The sequence below is a fragment of the Perca flavescens genome, chromosome 21 (genome assembly GCF_004354835.1).
Source record: "Perca flavescens isolate YP-PL-M2 chromosome 21, PFLA_1.0, whole genome shotgun sequence".
Lineage (NCBI taxonomy): Eukaryota > Metazoa > Chordata > Actinopteri > Perciformes > Percidae > Perca > Perca flavescens.
This window is the reverse complement of record NC_041351.1, coordinates 16118531-16135051: the sequence shown is the minus strand read 5'-3', so window position 1 is coordinate 16135051 and position 16521 is coordinate 16118531. Positions and strand designations below refer to the sequence as shown.

At 39.6% G+C, this 16521-nt stretch overlaps 1 protein-coding gene across 2 annotated transcripts in view; it reads right to left on the bottom strand.

Annotated features, from left to right (window-relative positions):
* LOC114548448 (potassium voltage-gated channel subfamily C member 1) overlaps positions 1 to 16521 on the bottom strand; it is a 51684-nt gene that overhangs the window by 13474 nt on the left and 21689 nt on the right. The window contains exons 3-5 of one of the 2 annotated variants that reach the window (XM_028568413.1): positions 9620 to 10601; positions 8428 to 8622; positions 7349 to 7477 (exon numbers count right to left, since the gene is read on the bottom strand). In XM_028568413.1, coding sequence (XP_028424214.1) covers positions 7356 to 7477; positions 8428 to 8622; positions 9620 to 10601 — 1299 coding nt within the window. In that variant the 3' untranslated portion in view covers positions 7349 to 7355. The remainder of the gene's footprint in view (positions 1 to 7348; positions 7478 to 8427; positions 8623 to 9619; positions 10602 to 16521) is intronic. The other variant, XM_028568414.1, reaches the window with a different exon arrangement.

The window sequence follows — 16521 nt, the reverse complement described above, 5'->3', positions numbered from 1 at the left end:
AAGAAATAACACATTGGCCTTTGTGTCCTTTCCCGCTGTATTTTTGGTGTGTAACAAAGCATGCAGATGTTGAATTCCTCCTGTAGGAAGCAGCTAGAGATGTGTTATTGTATATAGTGCTGTGCTGACGAAGTGTTGTTGCATCAGGTGAAGGTAAAAAAACACCATTGGTAGGTAGCAATTAATCTGCCCTAACAATGGCTAACTGTCCCGTAATGGATGGAGTTTTATTAGGAATATGTTACATTAGCTGAAATTTTAAATTTAATGTAAAAAAAAAAAAACTGTTAAGCTAAAACATTATCAAGTTAGTGTATATTTTTGTCAAACTCCAACCATCACTAGGCCACAGTCAAACAAAGAACCCCCACTGGTACAGTGTGACGCCCTCTGTGCCTTCCTGCTGAAATGGAAAAGTATATTGTGGTGCACGGTGGCCATCACTCCACCACTCTAGGCTACGCATCCTTTGAGCCAACCATAAATAAGTCCTTTTTTACTCTGACTAGCACAGGCACATTAGTCAGATGGCAACTCAGTAAAAATTGATGATGGATTTTCACTGGGTTTCTTAGGCTGCATGTCCCACAAAGATGTCTGAAAAGCTGTCTGGCCAATCTGTGGTGCTGCTTCAATCTCAAATTCAGTTCCAAATGTATTTTGTTCATACCACCCAAATGTATTTAGACAAATTGTCAAGTTGCATCAAGTGGCAGCCATTTTTGTGATGCTGAATCAGAGTTTAGGGGCAACAACAGCGTCCCTGGAAAAAAAAAAAACCTTTTTTTTAGGTCAAACTACAACAATGCTGGACAAAAATCTCTTAAAGAAAGAGGTGGCTATCATTATCTGATAAACCCTTCACCTGACCTAACTGAATTGCTAGATAAAGATATAACCCTTAAGATTTTCATGAAATCAAACGCTGTTTTTGGTACCATTTATGGTCTGCATTTTTTTCTTCAATGGCCATTGAATTTTTTGCGTGCATTCGGTTATTACCTATTTACTGTATCTTGTAATTTTAATTGTTAGTGGCGTACTCCGCCATTTCTGTGCTTGATTCACATTGCCTCCACACACACAGGAAACAATGTTTACATGTAATTCTAAATAATTGTATCTAATTTATTTCAGCCTTGCAGTTTACTGTTCATTTTTTGACACCGTGTCAGAGCTACTTTAAGTTCCTGCTAATGCAAACCAACTGCTGCTGTTTCACATTAAAAGTCTTATTGCAGATACATCTTGTTTCCGCTAATTTACAATGTAGTAGTAAATTAGTAGTATTTACTTGTATATTCATTTAACTGTTATAGTGATGCTCCAACAGCTTATTCAGCTGACATTATGCTATGCAAGTTGTATTAGGTTAAATATTAAGTAAATATTATGCTTTACCTGGGTGCTACCTTAGATTATTATATTATTATGATGAGTGACCTACAGATTCAAAGTACACATTCACAAAAATAAAGTTCGGAAACCCGTTTTGATTCTACTGGGAAAATCATTTGGATCTATTATTGGTTCTAAAATCAACATGCAGTGGAGAGAGAAAGAATGAAGGGAAGAATACACACTCGCAATAAACGGACAAAAACTGTGATTCATATACAGTAAATTATCTTTAACTAAACGTATAATCAGAGGATTTAAAACATTTGTCGAGTGTGATATAAATATATGGATAAGTGAAAAGAATTGTTCCCATCTGTTAATTAGATGAAGGTGAAACTGAAGAAAATAATGTACATGGGGCAGTAACGTGGTTCTGAGAATTTTCAAATATATGCTGCTTTGCAACCAAAAGCTGATCGAAACCGTTTGCTTTTGCTCATGTCTGAAAGTATTGCTGGGTGAAATTCAAGACAAGGAATGTTTTGTCAGAAATGACAATAAAAATGCTGATAAAGTTAATCATGTCTCAGCCACTGCAGTCTGTCATGGTCTGCTAGCTTCCTCCTCACTTTGCTAAGTACTGTATTTAAACCAGTTTTTTTTGCTCTGGGAACGTCTATCGGGAAATGGCGAGTCTGACTGTCACTGTATTCAGTGATGACATAATTTCCGGCCCAAAGTCACACTTAATTTACACTATGGAGGAGTACAGTACATACCTACATTCAGACTTTAGTTACACTGGCGCTGCAGTGGCGGCCTAGGGATGGGATGGAGAATGAGTGTTAATCACAGAAAGAGGAGGTAATGGAGAAGGAAGACACAGAGGAACAGAGAGGAAAAACTGCAAATATTCTGACCAGACTGTCTACCAATCAAATTATCATTAAAATTAAACAGATTGGACCAAAATAATAGACTAAATCATCCTTGTATGTATGTATGTATGTATGTAGAAGGCTGAGAGCTATTACGTAATACACATATTTCTTATAATTTCATGAGCATGTGCTTGCTGTGGAGGACACAGTATTTGCTGACCCTTCAGATGCTATTCTTGGCACTGCCCCATACTGTATCATTCTTACATGGGATCAATTGCATGTTAAAGATGGTGTGATCTCCTGTTACCCATTATTAGATGTATTGATCTCTTAATGGCCGTTACTGAAGCCACAATGAGATACAGTACCTGGGGTGTCTTTTGAGGGAACTAGATAACATGCAACTGTATATCAGGGTTTCCGCGGGGTCTTAAAAAGTCTAACGTTTAAAAATCTAAATCTTAAGTATTGTGTTCTAGGTCTTAAATCATTTTAAACAGGTCTTAATTTTCCTACATCCATATAACGCTAGCTCTAATGCTCTTTTTTTAATTTATTCCGTGGTGTTGTAGTTCTTTCTTTTGCTGGTCCAAATATAATTTCACTGTATTTCAGATACAAATGAGACCAACATGCAACTTATGTTGCAGCCAATCAGCTTTCGTGTTATTGGTGCGAGTCTCTTTGGGTACAAGTTTAGCAATACTTGGCTTGATTAAAACTTAAAAAATTTAGGTCATAGTTAATGTTGTGATAAAGGTCTTAAATTTCATTCATGATGGTCTTGAAAAAGTCTTAAAGTCTTAAATCTGACTTGTTGAAACCTGCAGAAACCCTAGTATACTTTGTCCTCTTGACAGACCTATATGCATCAGCTGTTATAAAGCTCAAATTCATAAAAAAAATATATGTACTACTCATACATATACATAAATATTATATTTACATTCTCTACATATATACATTTTTTTCTTTTGTAAGGTAAAAATCTGGCTCAGACAAAAGAATATTTGCAGATTGTTGTGATGAGGCAACATTGTAAGAAACACAGTGGTATTGATGCACACATTATAACATGCAAGACAATGTAGGACAAGTTATACATACTTGTACTCTGTACAATGACACAGAGGAGGACAGTGACATGATTTCAAAGTTAGGGAGTTAAATTTAGAGTTGGTATAATTTTGCGTGAGCACAGGCAGAAACAACAAATATGTTGTGCTGGCCAGTAAGTGCATATTATAAAACCTTTGGCCATAAAAAATTATTCCATCAACAATCTATATATATATATATATATATATATATATATATATATATATATATATATATATATATATATATATATATAAATAATAGTGAATGGTGAATAATGAAACTAGATGTACTATTTAGATTTAGTATTTGTTTAACCTGAACATTGTTTTAAATTGCAGTGCACATTTGTGTTGGTTTGCTAGTGGTGGGAGTTGTTAAATAAATGATATAATCCTTATTCTTAGGTCAAAAATCTATTAAAAACATTTCCTATTACGGGTTTGGTTGAATTTGTTAATGAATAATGAGTTTTGTTTCATCAAATAAGTCCTCGGAAATGTGAGATACCAGAACCAGTTCATGCCATTTTTATGTGAATTAGTTTCACTGTTTTGTTGGCAATTTCTTTTATCATTCCAATTCACAGAAGACAGATAGTAGGTGATGGTAAAACTCAAAGGAGAACATAGGAAGAACATAGGGTAAGTCATAACTTCAAACAACAAAACACAGTTGTACAAAACTCAAAGACATTAGCAAAAAACAGACTATAACCACAACAGCAAAATATATTAATTCAAAATAAATATAACTTAATCCTACGCACATTAAAAAGATAAAGCATTCAACAACACCACAACACAAAGCTCTACAAAATCACAACATAATACTCCACAAAAATACTTAAAAGATGTACACACCATGTTAGAAACAAACCCAAGAAGAAAAGTAGAAAAAAAAAAAACTCATACACATATAATGAGGAAAGGAGAGAGTGTGGAGAAGAAGAGAGACAGAAACGAACAAGATCCTTAAAGAATTTCTAGAGGACTGATTAGGAGTGGGCACTCAAAGCGGTGATTGAACATTTGACCTTTGTCAGACATACATTTTGCATGGGGTGCGTAGGAAGTCAAATGGCCAACAAAAGCCCCTTTCACACAGAGATTCCGCGATAGCGCCGCAATGAAGGTGTGCCATTTTGCCGGCTCTGTTTATTCACACAGAACCAAGCAAAGGCGGCATAATGCCTCCCCAGTGTGTGATTTCACAAAGCATGCCGGCACTCCAGGGGCAAAAGAGGCATGACGACACAACAGCGTCGGCGTCTAGTGTGTGTGAGCCAATCCACATCTTTAATCAACCACAAGAAACCCGACTTTATGCATTATTGTAGCACCATTGTCAGTAGAGAAAAGGACAGAGACGGCAGTCATGCTGGTGTGTGTGTGTGTGTGTGTGTGTGTGTGTGTGTGTGTGTGTGTGTGTGTGTGTGTGTGTGTGTGAGGAAGAGAACCAGTGTAATAGAAGGTGGACCATTGCACCAATGTTTATATAAGTTCATAACTTTGGCTACTCAGAACGCTGCCTTGTCACTTTTTGACCTGCATGTGGGTTGACTCGCGCATCGTAACTTTCACACAGACGACGAGGCAGCTTAAAGGCGCAAAAGTCCTGTCTTGAACAGGCTATGTGAAAGGGACTAAAAAGAACGAGAGAGAAACTGAAAAGCTGATAAAATAAGTTGGCAAAGACATCGAATGCATGTATCTACGAAAGAAATCGCAACTGAAGCACACTAGAATGAGTTTCAGACAGTGTCAGAATCCCTCTTTAAAAACAAGGAGAACTAACATAAACAGAGTGGGGTTTTGCTCTGTCTAGATATTTAGTATTGTTTGTCTTCCCTTAAATCACAGATTGTTTTTAACTGATAATTATGTGAGTTTGATCAGCCATGCATACAACTTTTTATATGTAGCCAAAGATTTATTTACACATGCACTTGGCGCGAGGTAGGTTATATGTTTATAACAGGGCTGTATACACATGACCTGGTTATCAAATGCTAGAGAATCAGGTTCCTGAGATGGAAAGAAACAGATCAAATGTATCTGGTATCCACTGTAAGCACCAAATACAATCTCTTTTTTTTTTGAATAATATAGAGATCCCCAACCCTAAATGTATGAAAGCCTACATTGTACAACTTTACTGTAAGAAGCCCAAACCCCGAAGCTTCGTCCTAATGACTTCAGCGTTTATTTTCTTCAATGGACTCCTGATTGCTTTAAAGAGGGATTTTTGTAGCACTTAAATTAAAGTTTATACGTAAGAACCATTGAAACTGAAGCAATGTAAGGGAACTGTAAGTGAAGGGCTTGGACAGCTCAAGGCTTGCTTACCTTAGACAGCATCTAGCCACTTTTCAATCAAATCTGTCATAGCGTTTGTTTGTCTGTCTGTCTGTCTGGTCAGTAAGTGTTTCAGTCACCAAGTGCAGCTCATAACCCTTTTTGACATATATCCAGATCTCCACAGTATAAATACAAAAGGTCCTGAACTTTGGACTACACTAGGCACTGAAAGCACAGATACATGGTCTAGGGAATAGTATTTCAGATACATTACACGCTCACAACACAGTGTTTTGGTAAAGAAGTATTGTGATAACTGATTTTGTTTACAAGGCTGAAGTGAGACTTTGAAATGTGCTTGTTTTCAGCGTGGCATGTTTCAAGAGGTACTATCCCTTGACCTATAGCTCCGCAGACCCCAGTGACCCTAGGCCTTGGAAAGATGATTGTCGTACATCACTGCACTCATTGTCACAATTGTGTTAAGCTATAAGGGCTGGCAAATTGATTTTTTACATAAAATAGGGCATATGTACATGTAAATATGCACATCTTTGAGGCTAAAATGTATTCTAGCATATAAGGAATACATGCCATTGCCTGAAGAGTATTTAAGTTTAACCTGTGCATACTTAGAGTACATATACATATATAGATATAAAACCGTAAAAAAGGGTTTATTTTTCAAGGCAAAACTTTGCTAAATTGCAGTGAGTGCTTTTGTTTGCCAAGGTGGAGGTCCGTGGGGTAGGTAGTATCACGAATAAACACAGTAGAAGGGGAAAAACTAAATTAAGCCACACACGACAACACGATCACAACACTCAGACGGCATTGAGAGAACAGAGACACAGTGTATAACACGTAAGAATGAAAAAGCCCACATACACACGCGTGATATGACACAACCTGAAGAGAGAGACAACAACAACACAGAGGCACATCAGACAACAACGTGACCCCCTGTTCCCTTTCAGTCTTCTTCAGTGCTATGTTTTATTAGTTATTGACACAGGACACAACAAACTGGGTTATTTTCACTTGAGCTGCTGGAAGTATTTGCACATGTGCACATCCCACATGACGCGCTCTTGCACTTATGACTGTATGCAACTGTTAACCTCTCACACAGACGCATACACACAAGTGTACACATTGTTGTGCACACTACTCATTGTGGGTGTATAGAACAAAGCAATCCCATTTTCTTTCCTAATTTCTTTTTTTTTTACATCTGGAACATTGTTTATTGAGATTATTGAGTTTACAAAATTTGTGTGCAGGTAGGATATTGGGCAGAGGTTAGGTTTCATCGGATAAAATACCTCACAAATCAAACGATGAGCCCTTAAATGCCACCCAAAGCTTGATATTCATATTTAAGCACTAGCTTATCTTAGCTCAACTGTCAATCTCTTAATGTAAACTGACAGCACACGTTCCACACTTTCAGTCACAGAAAAAACTTTTCACAGGTGACACTTCAAACTCCATTGAACATATAGACACACTGTGGAAATGGTGGTGTATCTGTGATCTAAAGTCATGCATAGTGTGTGCAGCTGCGTCTGTATTAAAGTGGGTGTTGTGCTGGTGGAGTGTAGTTTGTGCAACTGCAAAAACATGCTACATGATGGAGAGCCAGATCAAAATTTCTGTATGTTTTCAGTCAAAAGTTGACTAAGCTGCAGGCTCTTTTATTTTGTAACTTTTTGTCAGTGTTACCTCTGGTCTATGGTTTGATCCAGGAGGAGGTGGAGTTTGCATTGAGGTCCTGCTGTAACAGAGACCCTTCCATCTTATACCAATCCTCAGTCAGAGGGGAGTCTGGGCTCGGTGCCAGGGCTGCTGCCTCTAGTTTGTTGTCAACAGGGGGTGTTGAAAGTTTGGAGGGATTGTGAGGGGGTGTTTTGGTGCAGGTTGGCAGCAGTGGTGGTGGTTGGATTGCAGTAGTAAATGAATAAAGGTTTTTATGAGCACGAAGGTAATGCACATGGGGTAAAAGGGGGGGGGGGGCGATATAGTACAAAGGAAAAAAGGGGGGAAATAAGGGCATGGATTTAAAGATGGGGCAGAGGATAAAGGGGTCAGGAGGGAAAATGTGCAGCAGGTTAGGGAGGGTAATTCATTACAGAAGGGGGGGGGAAAAATAAAAAGGACATGCAAGGCAGGAGAGAGAAACAGAGAGGGAGAAACAGAAGTGACGAGAAGTAAATTAATGCATGGTCAACTGTCTGAGTCCAGAAGACAGAGAAAGAAAGAGATCGTTTATGAGCATAAATGAATGTGCCTTTATGGGACACAGAACAAAATTCACAGAAACCACGGAAAGATGGAAGACATGACTGAGGAGAAGAGAATGGAAAAAGTAGAGGGACAGAAAATCTTGTCTGAAAGAAGAAATAAAATATAATACCAAGCAGTGATGGAAACGCAGACAACATGAATGTGAAGAGGTGGAAAGAGTAGAAGCAGAGCAGAAGAGCTAAGTGTATATGAATATGTTGTAACTGCATGACTGTTAATGTGTGTATGTTTTGCTGCTAGCTGTTATTGGAGCCTTCTATCTGTACTCGAGGCTTCCAAACGTTCATGTGTGCTCTTCCATCAAACCCATCTTTCCTAAATTTTTGGATCTGATGTCATATGCATACAGTAACCTGTGTGTACTTATCTGCATTGGCTGCACACAGGACATATATAATGTACATGTTTACAGTATGTTGTGCCTGGCACCTTGCTGTGTGGATCTGTTTACGTAAGATGTGCATGTTTTTGTATCCGTCTCCTGGTGCGAAACGTACCTTTCCGCACATTTCCATCTGTGGCACGAAATTCCCTGGTGTTGAGCAGGAAGCAGGCGCGGTCCTGCTGGTAGCGTTCCCGGGTAGGTCCTCGCCCAATAGGGCTCCTCTCGTCTGGGCTCAGCACCTGGTCGATGGTGGGACAGTCCTCGTTAGCCAGGGCGGCCGAAGCTGCATCACCGTTCTGCTTGGAATCTAGAGGAAAGGTGGAGGAAAACCACATACTTATGACACTTATGAGAAAAGCATAGAGAAGAGCATATTGTGTGTCTTATTCATCAAAAATGCTAATTTTAGTTTATATTGTTGATCAAGTTCAATGTTGTTTAAGGTAAGTTGTTTAAAAAGTTGTATACATTTTACACACACACACGCAACACAATCAAGAGAGTAATAAGTACATGTATGTGTAAACATACTGTATATACAGTAGGTCTGGACATTGATAAACATTGAATGTTTAGTGGTAAATAATGTTCATTAATGATTGGGAATGACAGCTGTAGTGGTCACCCACATGCTTACTAAGGGCACTATGATGAAATACAATATGTTACCATCAGGTGGTGATGATACTGCAGAGCAGTCTTGGAGCCAGTTGTCTAAATTTTGACTAATAGAACTTCCTGCCAGAAACTCTACTGACACAACCTACAGGAAACCTTTTTAGTCTGGAAGGAAGCCAAGCAGACAAGATGTAGTAAAACCACTGATGAAACCAATATTTTCTGGCTCACTGATGACTAAGGCAGTAAAGTAATGCATTAAAGGTGCATTATTGTTGCATGTGACTGACGCCTAATGCTGCAGCATGTAAAGAGCAAACAAAGAGCCAAATTACCTCTCCTTGTGATTTTACTGCTAATGCCAGAGAGACAATGTGTGCAGTCAGCCCAAATTGAGATGCATTAAGCTGTTTTAATAGATAATTGAGTTCATTTTCCTTCCATAGTGTTTGTTCTTCACTGACAGATGGGTGCCGTAAGGCAACTGTGGACCTACCAATTGATCATAAATTACACATGAATTCTGATGGGCCAGTTATTTCTCGGCGGTGGATCCAAAATCAACTATGTATCACTTCTTGGTAATACTCTCACTTCACGCTAGTCAGTTTTGATTGTAGAAGATAATATAAAGATAATTAGTTCCAAAATTAATGTACTTAACATGAGAAAACAAATTCTCTCACCTCTGTTAATCTCTATGATTTCTTCTTGGGCGAGAGGACAGTCACCCCCAAGGCCTCCAGACCCCATCACTCCACCTAGGACATTTCCCAAGAGCCTTTGCGGTGATGCGGTAGCCATAGCCAAGGCATCTGGCTTGCAGTAGTTTGGGGATCCTGGTTGGGGTGCCCGGGGAATATGTTTGTTCTTCTTTTTGGGCAGCTTTTGTTTGGCCATGGCCAGAGAGTAGTACATGCCGAAGTTGTTGACAATTACAGGTACAGGCATGGCAATGGTCAGCACACCAGCCAAGGCACACAGAGCACCCACCAGCATCCCTGACCACGTCTCCGGATACATATCTCCATAGCCCAGTGTGGTCATGGTCACAACGGCCCACCAAAATCCAATGGGAATGTTCTTGAAGTTGGTGTGAGCGCTGGCTGTTGGGTCATCTGGGTCTGCGCCAATTCGTTCAGCATAGTAGATCATAGTGGCAAAGATGAGCACACCAAGGGCTAAGAAGATTATAAGCAGAAGGAATTCATTGGTGCTGGCACGCAGGGTGTGGCCCAGGACACGGAGACCCACAAAGTGGCGGGTCAGCTTAAAGATTCGGAGGATACGGACGAACCGGACAACACGGAGAAACCCCAGGACATCCTTGGCAGCTTTGGAGGACAGACCACTCAGGCCCACCTCCAGATAGAAGGGCAGGATGGCGACGAAGTCGATTATGTTGAGGCTGCTTTTGAAGAATTCAAGCTTGTCTGGGCAGAAGGTGACTCTGAGCAGCACCTCAATGGTAAACCAAATGACGCACACGCCCTCCACGTATGTCAACCAGCTGTCAGTCACCACCTCGTATACAATCTCCTCACGGGTCGTGTTTCCCACCGTGACGTTCTCTGTCTTGTTAAGGATGGTGTTGAAGGCCTCATGTGTCTCCATGCAGAAAGTGGAGATGGAGATGAGGATGAAGAACAGGGAGCCAAATGCCACATACTGAAAGAAAGAAAGAGAGAATGAGAGACAAAGAAGCAAACAAAAAAGATAGAAAGAGAAAGCATAAAAAGAAAGCAAGGGAAGGAGAAAGAGAGTCAGTTGCAAATCAAGAAAATTCAGCAGGGCAAAGAGAACATAGAAAAGCATAAAGAAAAAAACAACTGTTGTATGTGTGACCCGCCTACATAAACAAGTGCTAAATACTATGCCATGTACAGAAAACTACTTGTCACTCTTTAATGGTCATCTGCATTTGTGTCTTCACATCTAAAATGTTGGACCCATTCTGAAATTGACTTTTTTCACCCAAATCTGATGTGTAAAATTTAATTTTCAAAAAAGAAAAAAGACCTGTTTGTAACGGACCAGAGGGCACGTGGACCTTGCCCAATTTGACCCATTGTGACCAGAGTCCAAGGAAAATCTGAGTCATTAGGACTGATAAAATTATATCCGACAGTCATAAATTATTGTGATGAAGGATGAAGCCATAAAAATAGATGTGCTGTCAGTATCATGTCATATCATGTGCCATCAGGAAATGACGTTAAGTGAATGAAGTAAATCAAATTATTAATACTATGAATTTAATAATAACAAAAAAAGGTTATCCTATTTAATATTATCATATTTGTTTAACATTTATAATAACCTATGATTGAATTTAAAACATTAACTTAAAACAAATCAGACCCAACCCCTACCCCAAGAAAAAAGTCTGACCCAAAACCTGCAGGTAGATTTTTGAGTCTGGGAAGACCTCTTAAAACATGACATAGTGAAAAAAGTGCATCAGAAAAGGAGAGATAATTACAATGCATTAATGTAATCCTGAATCCAGGTTTGAAAATGAATAGAATGATACTAGTAACTTGTTTGTGGTATTCTGCTAGAGATGACACAGGAGAGGATAGAGGGATGACAAAGGGAAACAAACTTATAAGGATAAGATCAATAAATAACTAATGTGTATGCCATAGCCCTGCAAACTTAACTGCACAAATACAAAATGTCTATCTGCCTCTATGTTTGCAAGAATAGATGAGTCAGAGTTATTATCATCAATGTTTGTTAGGAGTAATTTCATAAATATAAGTTAAGACATTAATTTAGTGTCAGAAATATTAAATAGCTTGTCCTTGAAATTAACTTGAGGCTTAAGCTGCTTTCGCATAATTACCGTTGTTATTTTAACCAGAAATATTAAAGTCCCTGTTTCAAATTATAATGTTTTTATTGCCGTTTGCCTCTAACCCCCTCCACATCTTGGGAGTATTGTATTAGCACCCTTTCTACAAGTGGCATCCTTTCTACAATGTCTTACAGCTCCATGTTTGCTTGTTTACTTCCAAAACGTTGTCCTCAGGGTAAATGTCCTGGACAGAAAGCAAAAAAATAAGCTGTTGTATTCTCAATGAGTTTATTTTTCAGGTTTGCTTGCTTTTTCATAGCTCAGAGGCAATTTTCTAAGCATCTGTGTGATCTGCAACTTTCTATATGTACCCAAGCTTATTGCTCTACTGTAGCCCATTCAATCGTCACTGAATCAATGACACCAGTGTGATAACGCCAGTGTGTGCGTGGCTACTGCACAATCTTTCCCTTTTGTGGTCCATTCCTACAAGCCCTGCAGTGTATTTATAGATGCAGTATACTTCAGGCTTTATCAAATAAATAATAAAACAGACATGGCCTGAAGAGCAAAAGAGAAAGGTATTTCATACTTGAGTGGAGCCCATATATATATATATATATATAAGAAGCCTGAGTGCCTTCAGCTTATTGTGCGTGTCACCGTGATTTTTTTCAACGTTATGCACTTATGTAATATCAGAAGCCACATACTTATAAGATGAAGCCTTATAACTAAGCAAATGGAGGGAACCAGTTTTGATTATTTTTCTTGAAAAGGTCTCGCTTCTCTCTCCCAGCTTTTCTTTGATTTGGAAATTGGATGAAAGCCTACACATATTTTCTCTAAGTGCCTTCATGACAGAAACAGACAAAGAAGAAGACTTAAGACTCTGAGCCGCCATATTTATTGAGGAGATTAGCTGAAAAACATTTAGCCAAAGAAGTGACCCTCAATGGAAAATTCAGCAATGAAGTGTAAGTCAATGTCCAATCTGTAGTTTGAAGTTGTTTTTAAGGAGTATCTCGTTGTATCCTAAAAAAAGTTTGGCAGTTAGACTATCAGGTTTGTTCCAGGTTGTCTGGTTTTCTATCTTCTCACAACCCTCTACCCCCACACGCCCAATCTCTCCTGCCTTTTTTCCTCTCCATCTCTTCTCCCTACAGTACCTCTTTTCTCCTCCGCTATGTTTCTCGCTAGTCGGTGTCTGACCTACTTTCTCGGATTGCTGCAGTGCTCTCCCCCTCTGTATCATGAAAACACACACACACACACACACAAAGGTTCTCAATCACTCTCCTACATCTACCCCTATACCAGCCCCTGTCTAAGGAAGCATGATAGCACCAGCGGGACCTGCTTAGGATGCCCCCTAATTGGCTAAACACCAGAAAACCTTCACATGTAGAAATCAGGGCAACAAGGAGAGTTTTGTGTTGAAGTGTTACACACTTATTTTTTTAGGTTTCTGTTGTCATTATTCCTTACGATGGCATTAATGATGTATAATAATGGTTATCTTATAGGAGATTTGTCCTCAAAGTGAGTGAGTTTTGTCATGCTGCAGTGCTTTTAAGACCTGAAGAATGCCGACATGCACAAGTAGCAAAACTGCAGTAGGCATCATATCTTCAATGTAGGCTACACAGGTGGAGACACAGGAGGGGGCGGACAGGTGGTAGGGAGATCAGGCGATGTGGATCCATGTGTAGAGAAGCACAAAAGAAAAAGTTAAAGCAATCCATCAGAAAGGATACAGCATGATAAAAGTGAGAGAAGGTGACTGCAGAATGTAGTAGATAGTGAGCATAATTCACTGACATAAAACACAGACAGAGGAAATTATCCTGAGCTAAGTTTTACTAAGGTAGCTCATCGTTCTGATGATCTTAATGTGTTATGCAGAGAGGACTTGGAATGGGACAGAGCGCTAAAGAAATGATAGTAAGAGATGAAAAGAAAAAGAGGGAAAGCTGCCAGGAGATTGAAGGCTAAAGGTAAATGACAGGCCTTAGTCATAAAAGCAACCATGACGGACAAAGGGTGTTCTATGTGTATTTTTCTTAGATCAAAATTCAGGAATTTGACTCAAATCTGCATTAAGCAAGATCTCCTATAATATCAAATACATCCATCTAATGACACTTAACCCTGATGTGAGGTTCCATTACAGAAGAGGTTTCAGGTGATGTGATGGACTCAGCCACAGTGAAGGGAACCATTTCAAAATATTCAACCTAACTTGATTTTTAAAAAACATTGTATTGCTTTACTAAATTTGCCTGCTGAAAAAATCTGCCACAAAACAGATATTGTCAAAATAATGTTCACGTTTAACCACATGTAGCACAGCATAGTATTCATAAGGCTCATCATCCATTGAAAAATACTAAGCAGGTCTGTTTAAACTATGTACCATGCATGCATCCCAAAGGTGTTTCCTGCTGCAAGAAAAAACACAAATCTGCTCAAAATGAAAAGAAAACCTACATAATAGGTCAACTATTGTGTTGATCAGATTTTATCCAGACCATTGTATAATTTTAAACAAATACAGCTACATTTCCAAACAATTAGCCCTGAACTAGTTTTTCTTTACTCAGACATTCCTAAATAAACATACTCCCACACCGAAACAATATTTTCTAAGCATTCTTTCTTTTCTGGTCTAGCTGGTACAGTGTGAGGATAGCGAAGACACCGGAGATTTGTGATGCAACTGCAAAGTCTCTCCTGATTTGCAGATTCCCCCTCTTTCTCTAAATTAAACTTTGGTGTGGGGGTACTCTGGTGGGAAATCTTATACACACAGGAAATAACACATCTGTATTTCAATCTCACAACCTGAAACTGAAATTCTAAACTTGTTCCTTAACAGCAGTGAGGAAAACTTGATACTATTCAATGACAACCCAAAATACATGAAGGTCTGAGAAGGGTGCAGATTAACAGATGCTAAGTGCACTTTTAACCTATGGTACTGTACTGTAATTAATCTGACCATTATATAGTTAAAGCAGCAGGAGGTAGAATTTAAAAAAAAAAAAAAAAAATGCCAGAATTTGAAGTAGAGGGAGACCTCCCCCTGCAGCTCTCCCTCTCTCCTCTTTTCACTGCAAATGTCCGTATCTGCATTTTTTAGAACAGCTAATAGGAACGGGCTCTGTCGCTGAAATGACCTGTGATTGGCCAAAGTCTCCCATCACGGCTAGATTTACTAAAGCCTGAATACAGAGCCAAGGAGGAGATGCAGAAGTCTAGCTTTCTCTCAGACCACTTGAATTACAATATGATGAAAGATTATTATGGAATTTCTGCCCAACAATGGCAAAAATAAAGTGCCTACACCAGCTGGAAAAGCCACAATACAATATTGCTGGTGATAAAACAAAGATTCATTCATGGTTTCAGTAATTAAATGCTACAGTAGTTCAAGATGGCAGAGCACAGTGGATTACACATCAAATCAATATTGATCAATCCATCACAGCAGCCCGTCCTTTTAAAAAATGCAGCAGCATGTCAAGCAGAGATCTGCTGTGATGGAGAAGCCACCCCCCCCACACACACACACACACACAGAGTGTGTGTGTGTGTGTGTGTGTGTGTGTGTGTGTGTGTGTGTGTGTGTGTGTGTGTGTGTGTGTGTGTGTGTGTGTGTGTGTGTGTTGCCCGTAAGTGCCTGGCAAAAGTGTGTGTGTGTGTGTGTGTGGACGTGACTCACAATGTGAGCGAGACAGGAGGTGTGTGCGCACACTGGCTGATCACAGATAGGGATTGGTCACTACATGGGCACTGCATTGAGGTGATGGAGGAGCGGAGAGACCGAGAGAAAGGAAGATGATAAAAGGTGGAGTAGCAGTCTGTCACTATGCACTTATTTATCTCCTCGGGCACTTTGTGTCTGTTCTCTCCCTCCATCCTTCTTCTCTCTGCAACATGAAGGTACAGGACATGTGTTCTGGTTTGGACGGCCATGTTAATGCCTTGAATATATGATTCAGAGGCAAACTGTAGTATTTGTGCGATGCTTGATGCGTTGAACCCCCTACAGTAAAGCTGCCGTGTGTGACACCTGCAGCGCAATGACCTTCAAGGCCCAATAGAGTCTCCCTCGCTCTCTAGACCCTGAAATTAGATTTGGAAAGATCATCAACATAAATTTAAGAGAACTGGAGTCAGAGATGAAAAGAGAGAGAGAGATAAAGCTGATTGTGTTTCGATGGTTGAATGAAGAAGAGAGGGAGATGACAATCTTACCAATCAAGGGGATAAAGCAGGGCATCGGAGAGTAAGAGTGCAATAAAGAGATAGAGAGGAAGAAAGGAGGAGGTGTTGGGAGAGCATGAATGTAAGTGATATAATCGAGGAGAGATTGAAGGAGCTGATATTAGCCCTACAGGCGTTTTGCATGCACGGTGGTGCGCTGCGCTCTTCCTTAACGGGACCCTAGCGGCACTGTGTTTACTGCAGCACCATCCAGAAGAGCTTTATCATTACAGTATTACCACAGCCCTGCCTGGCTCTCTGTCACCATGACAACCACTGCGTTAGCCTCTGCTTTCAGGCACCAAGGACAGGACTAAGCCAAATGCTGCTCCTACAGCTGGCGTAAAGGGCTGAATGTAGAGGACTGTGATCTGTGATCTGACTGTGATCATTCAATCCGGCTTCTGATTGTTCGATGAAAGATTAACACTTGTGAAGTCAAGGGTGAGTGACCATGACAGAGATACAGAGACAAATAAAGGATTTTTCTTTTGTTCCATGTACATTGATGGTGATGTT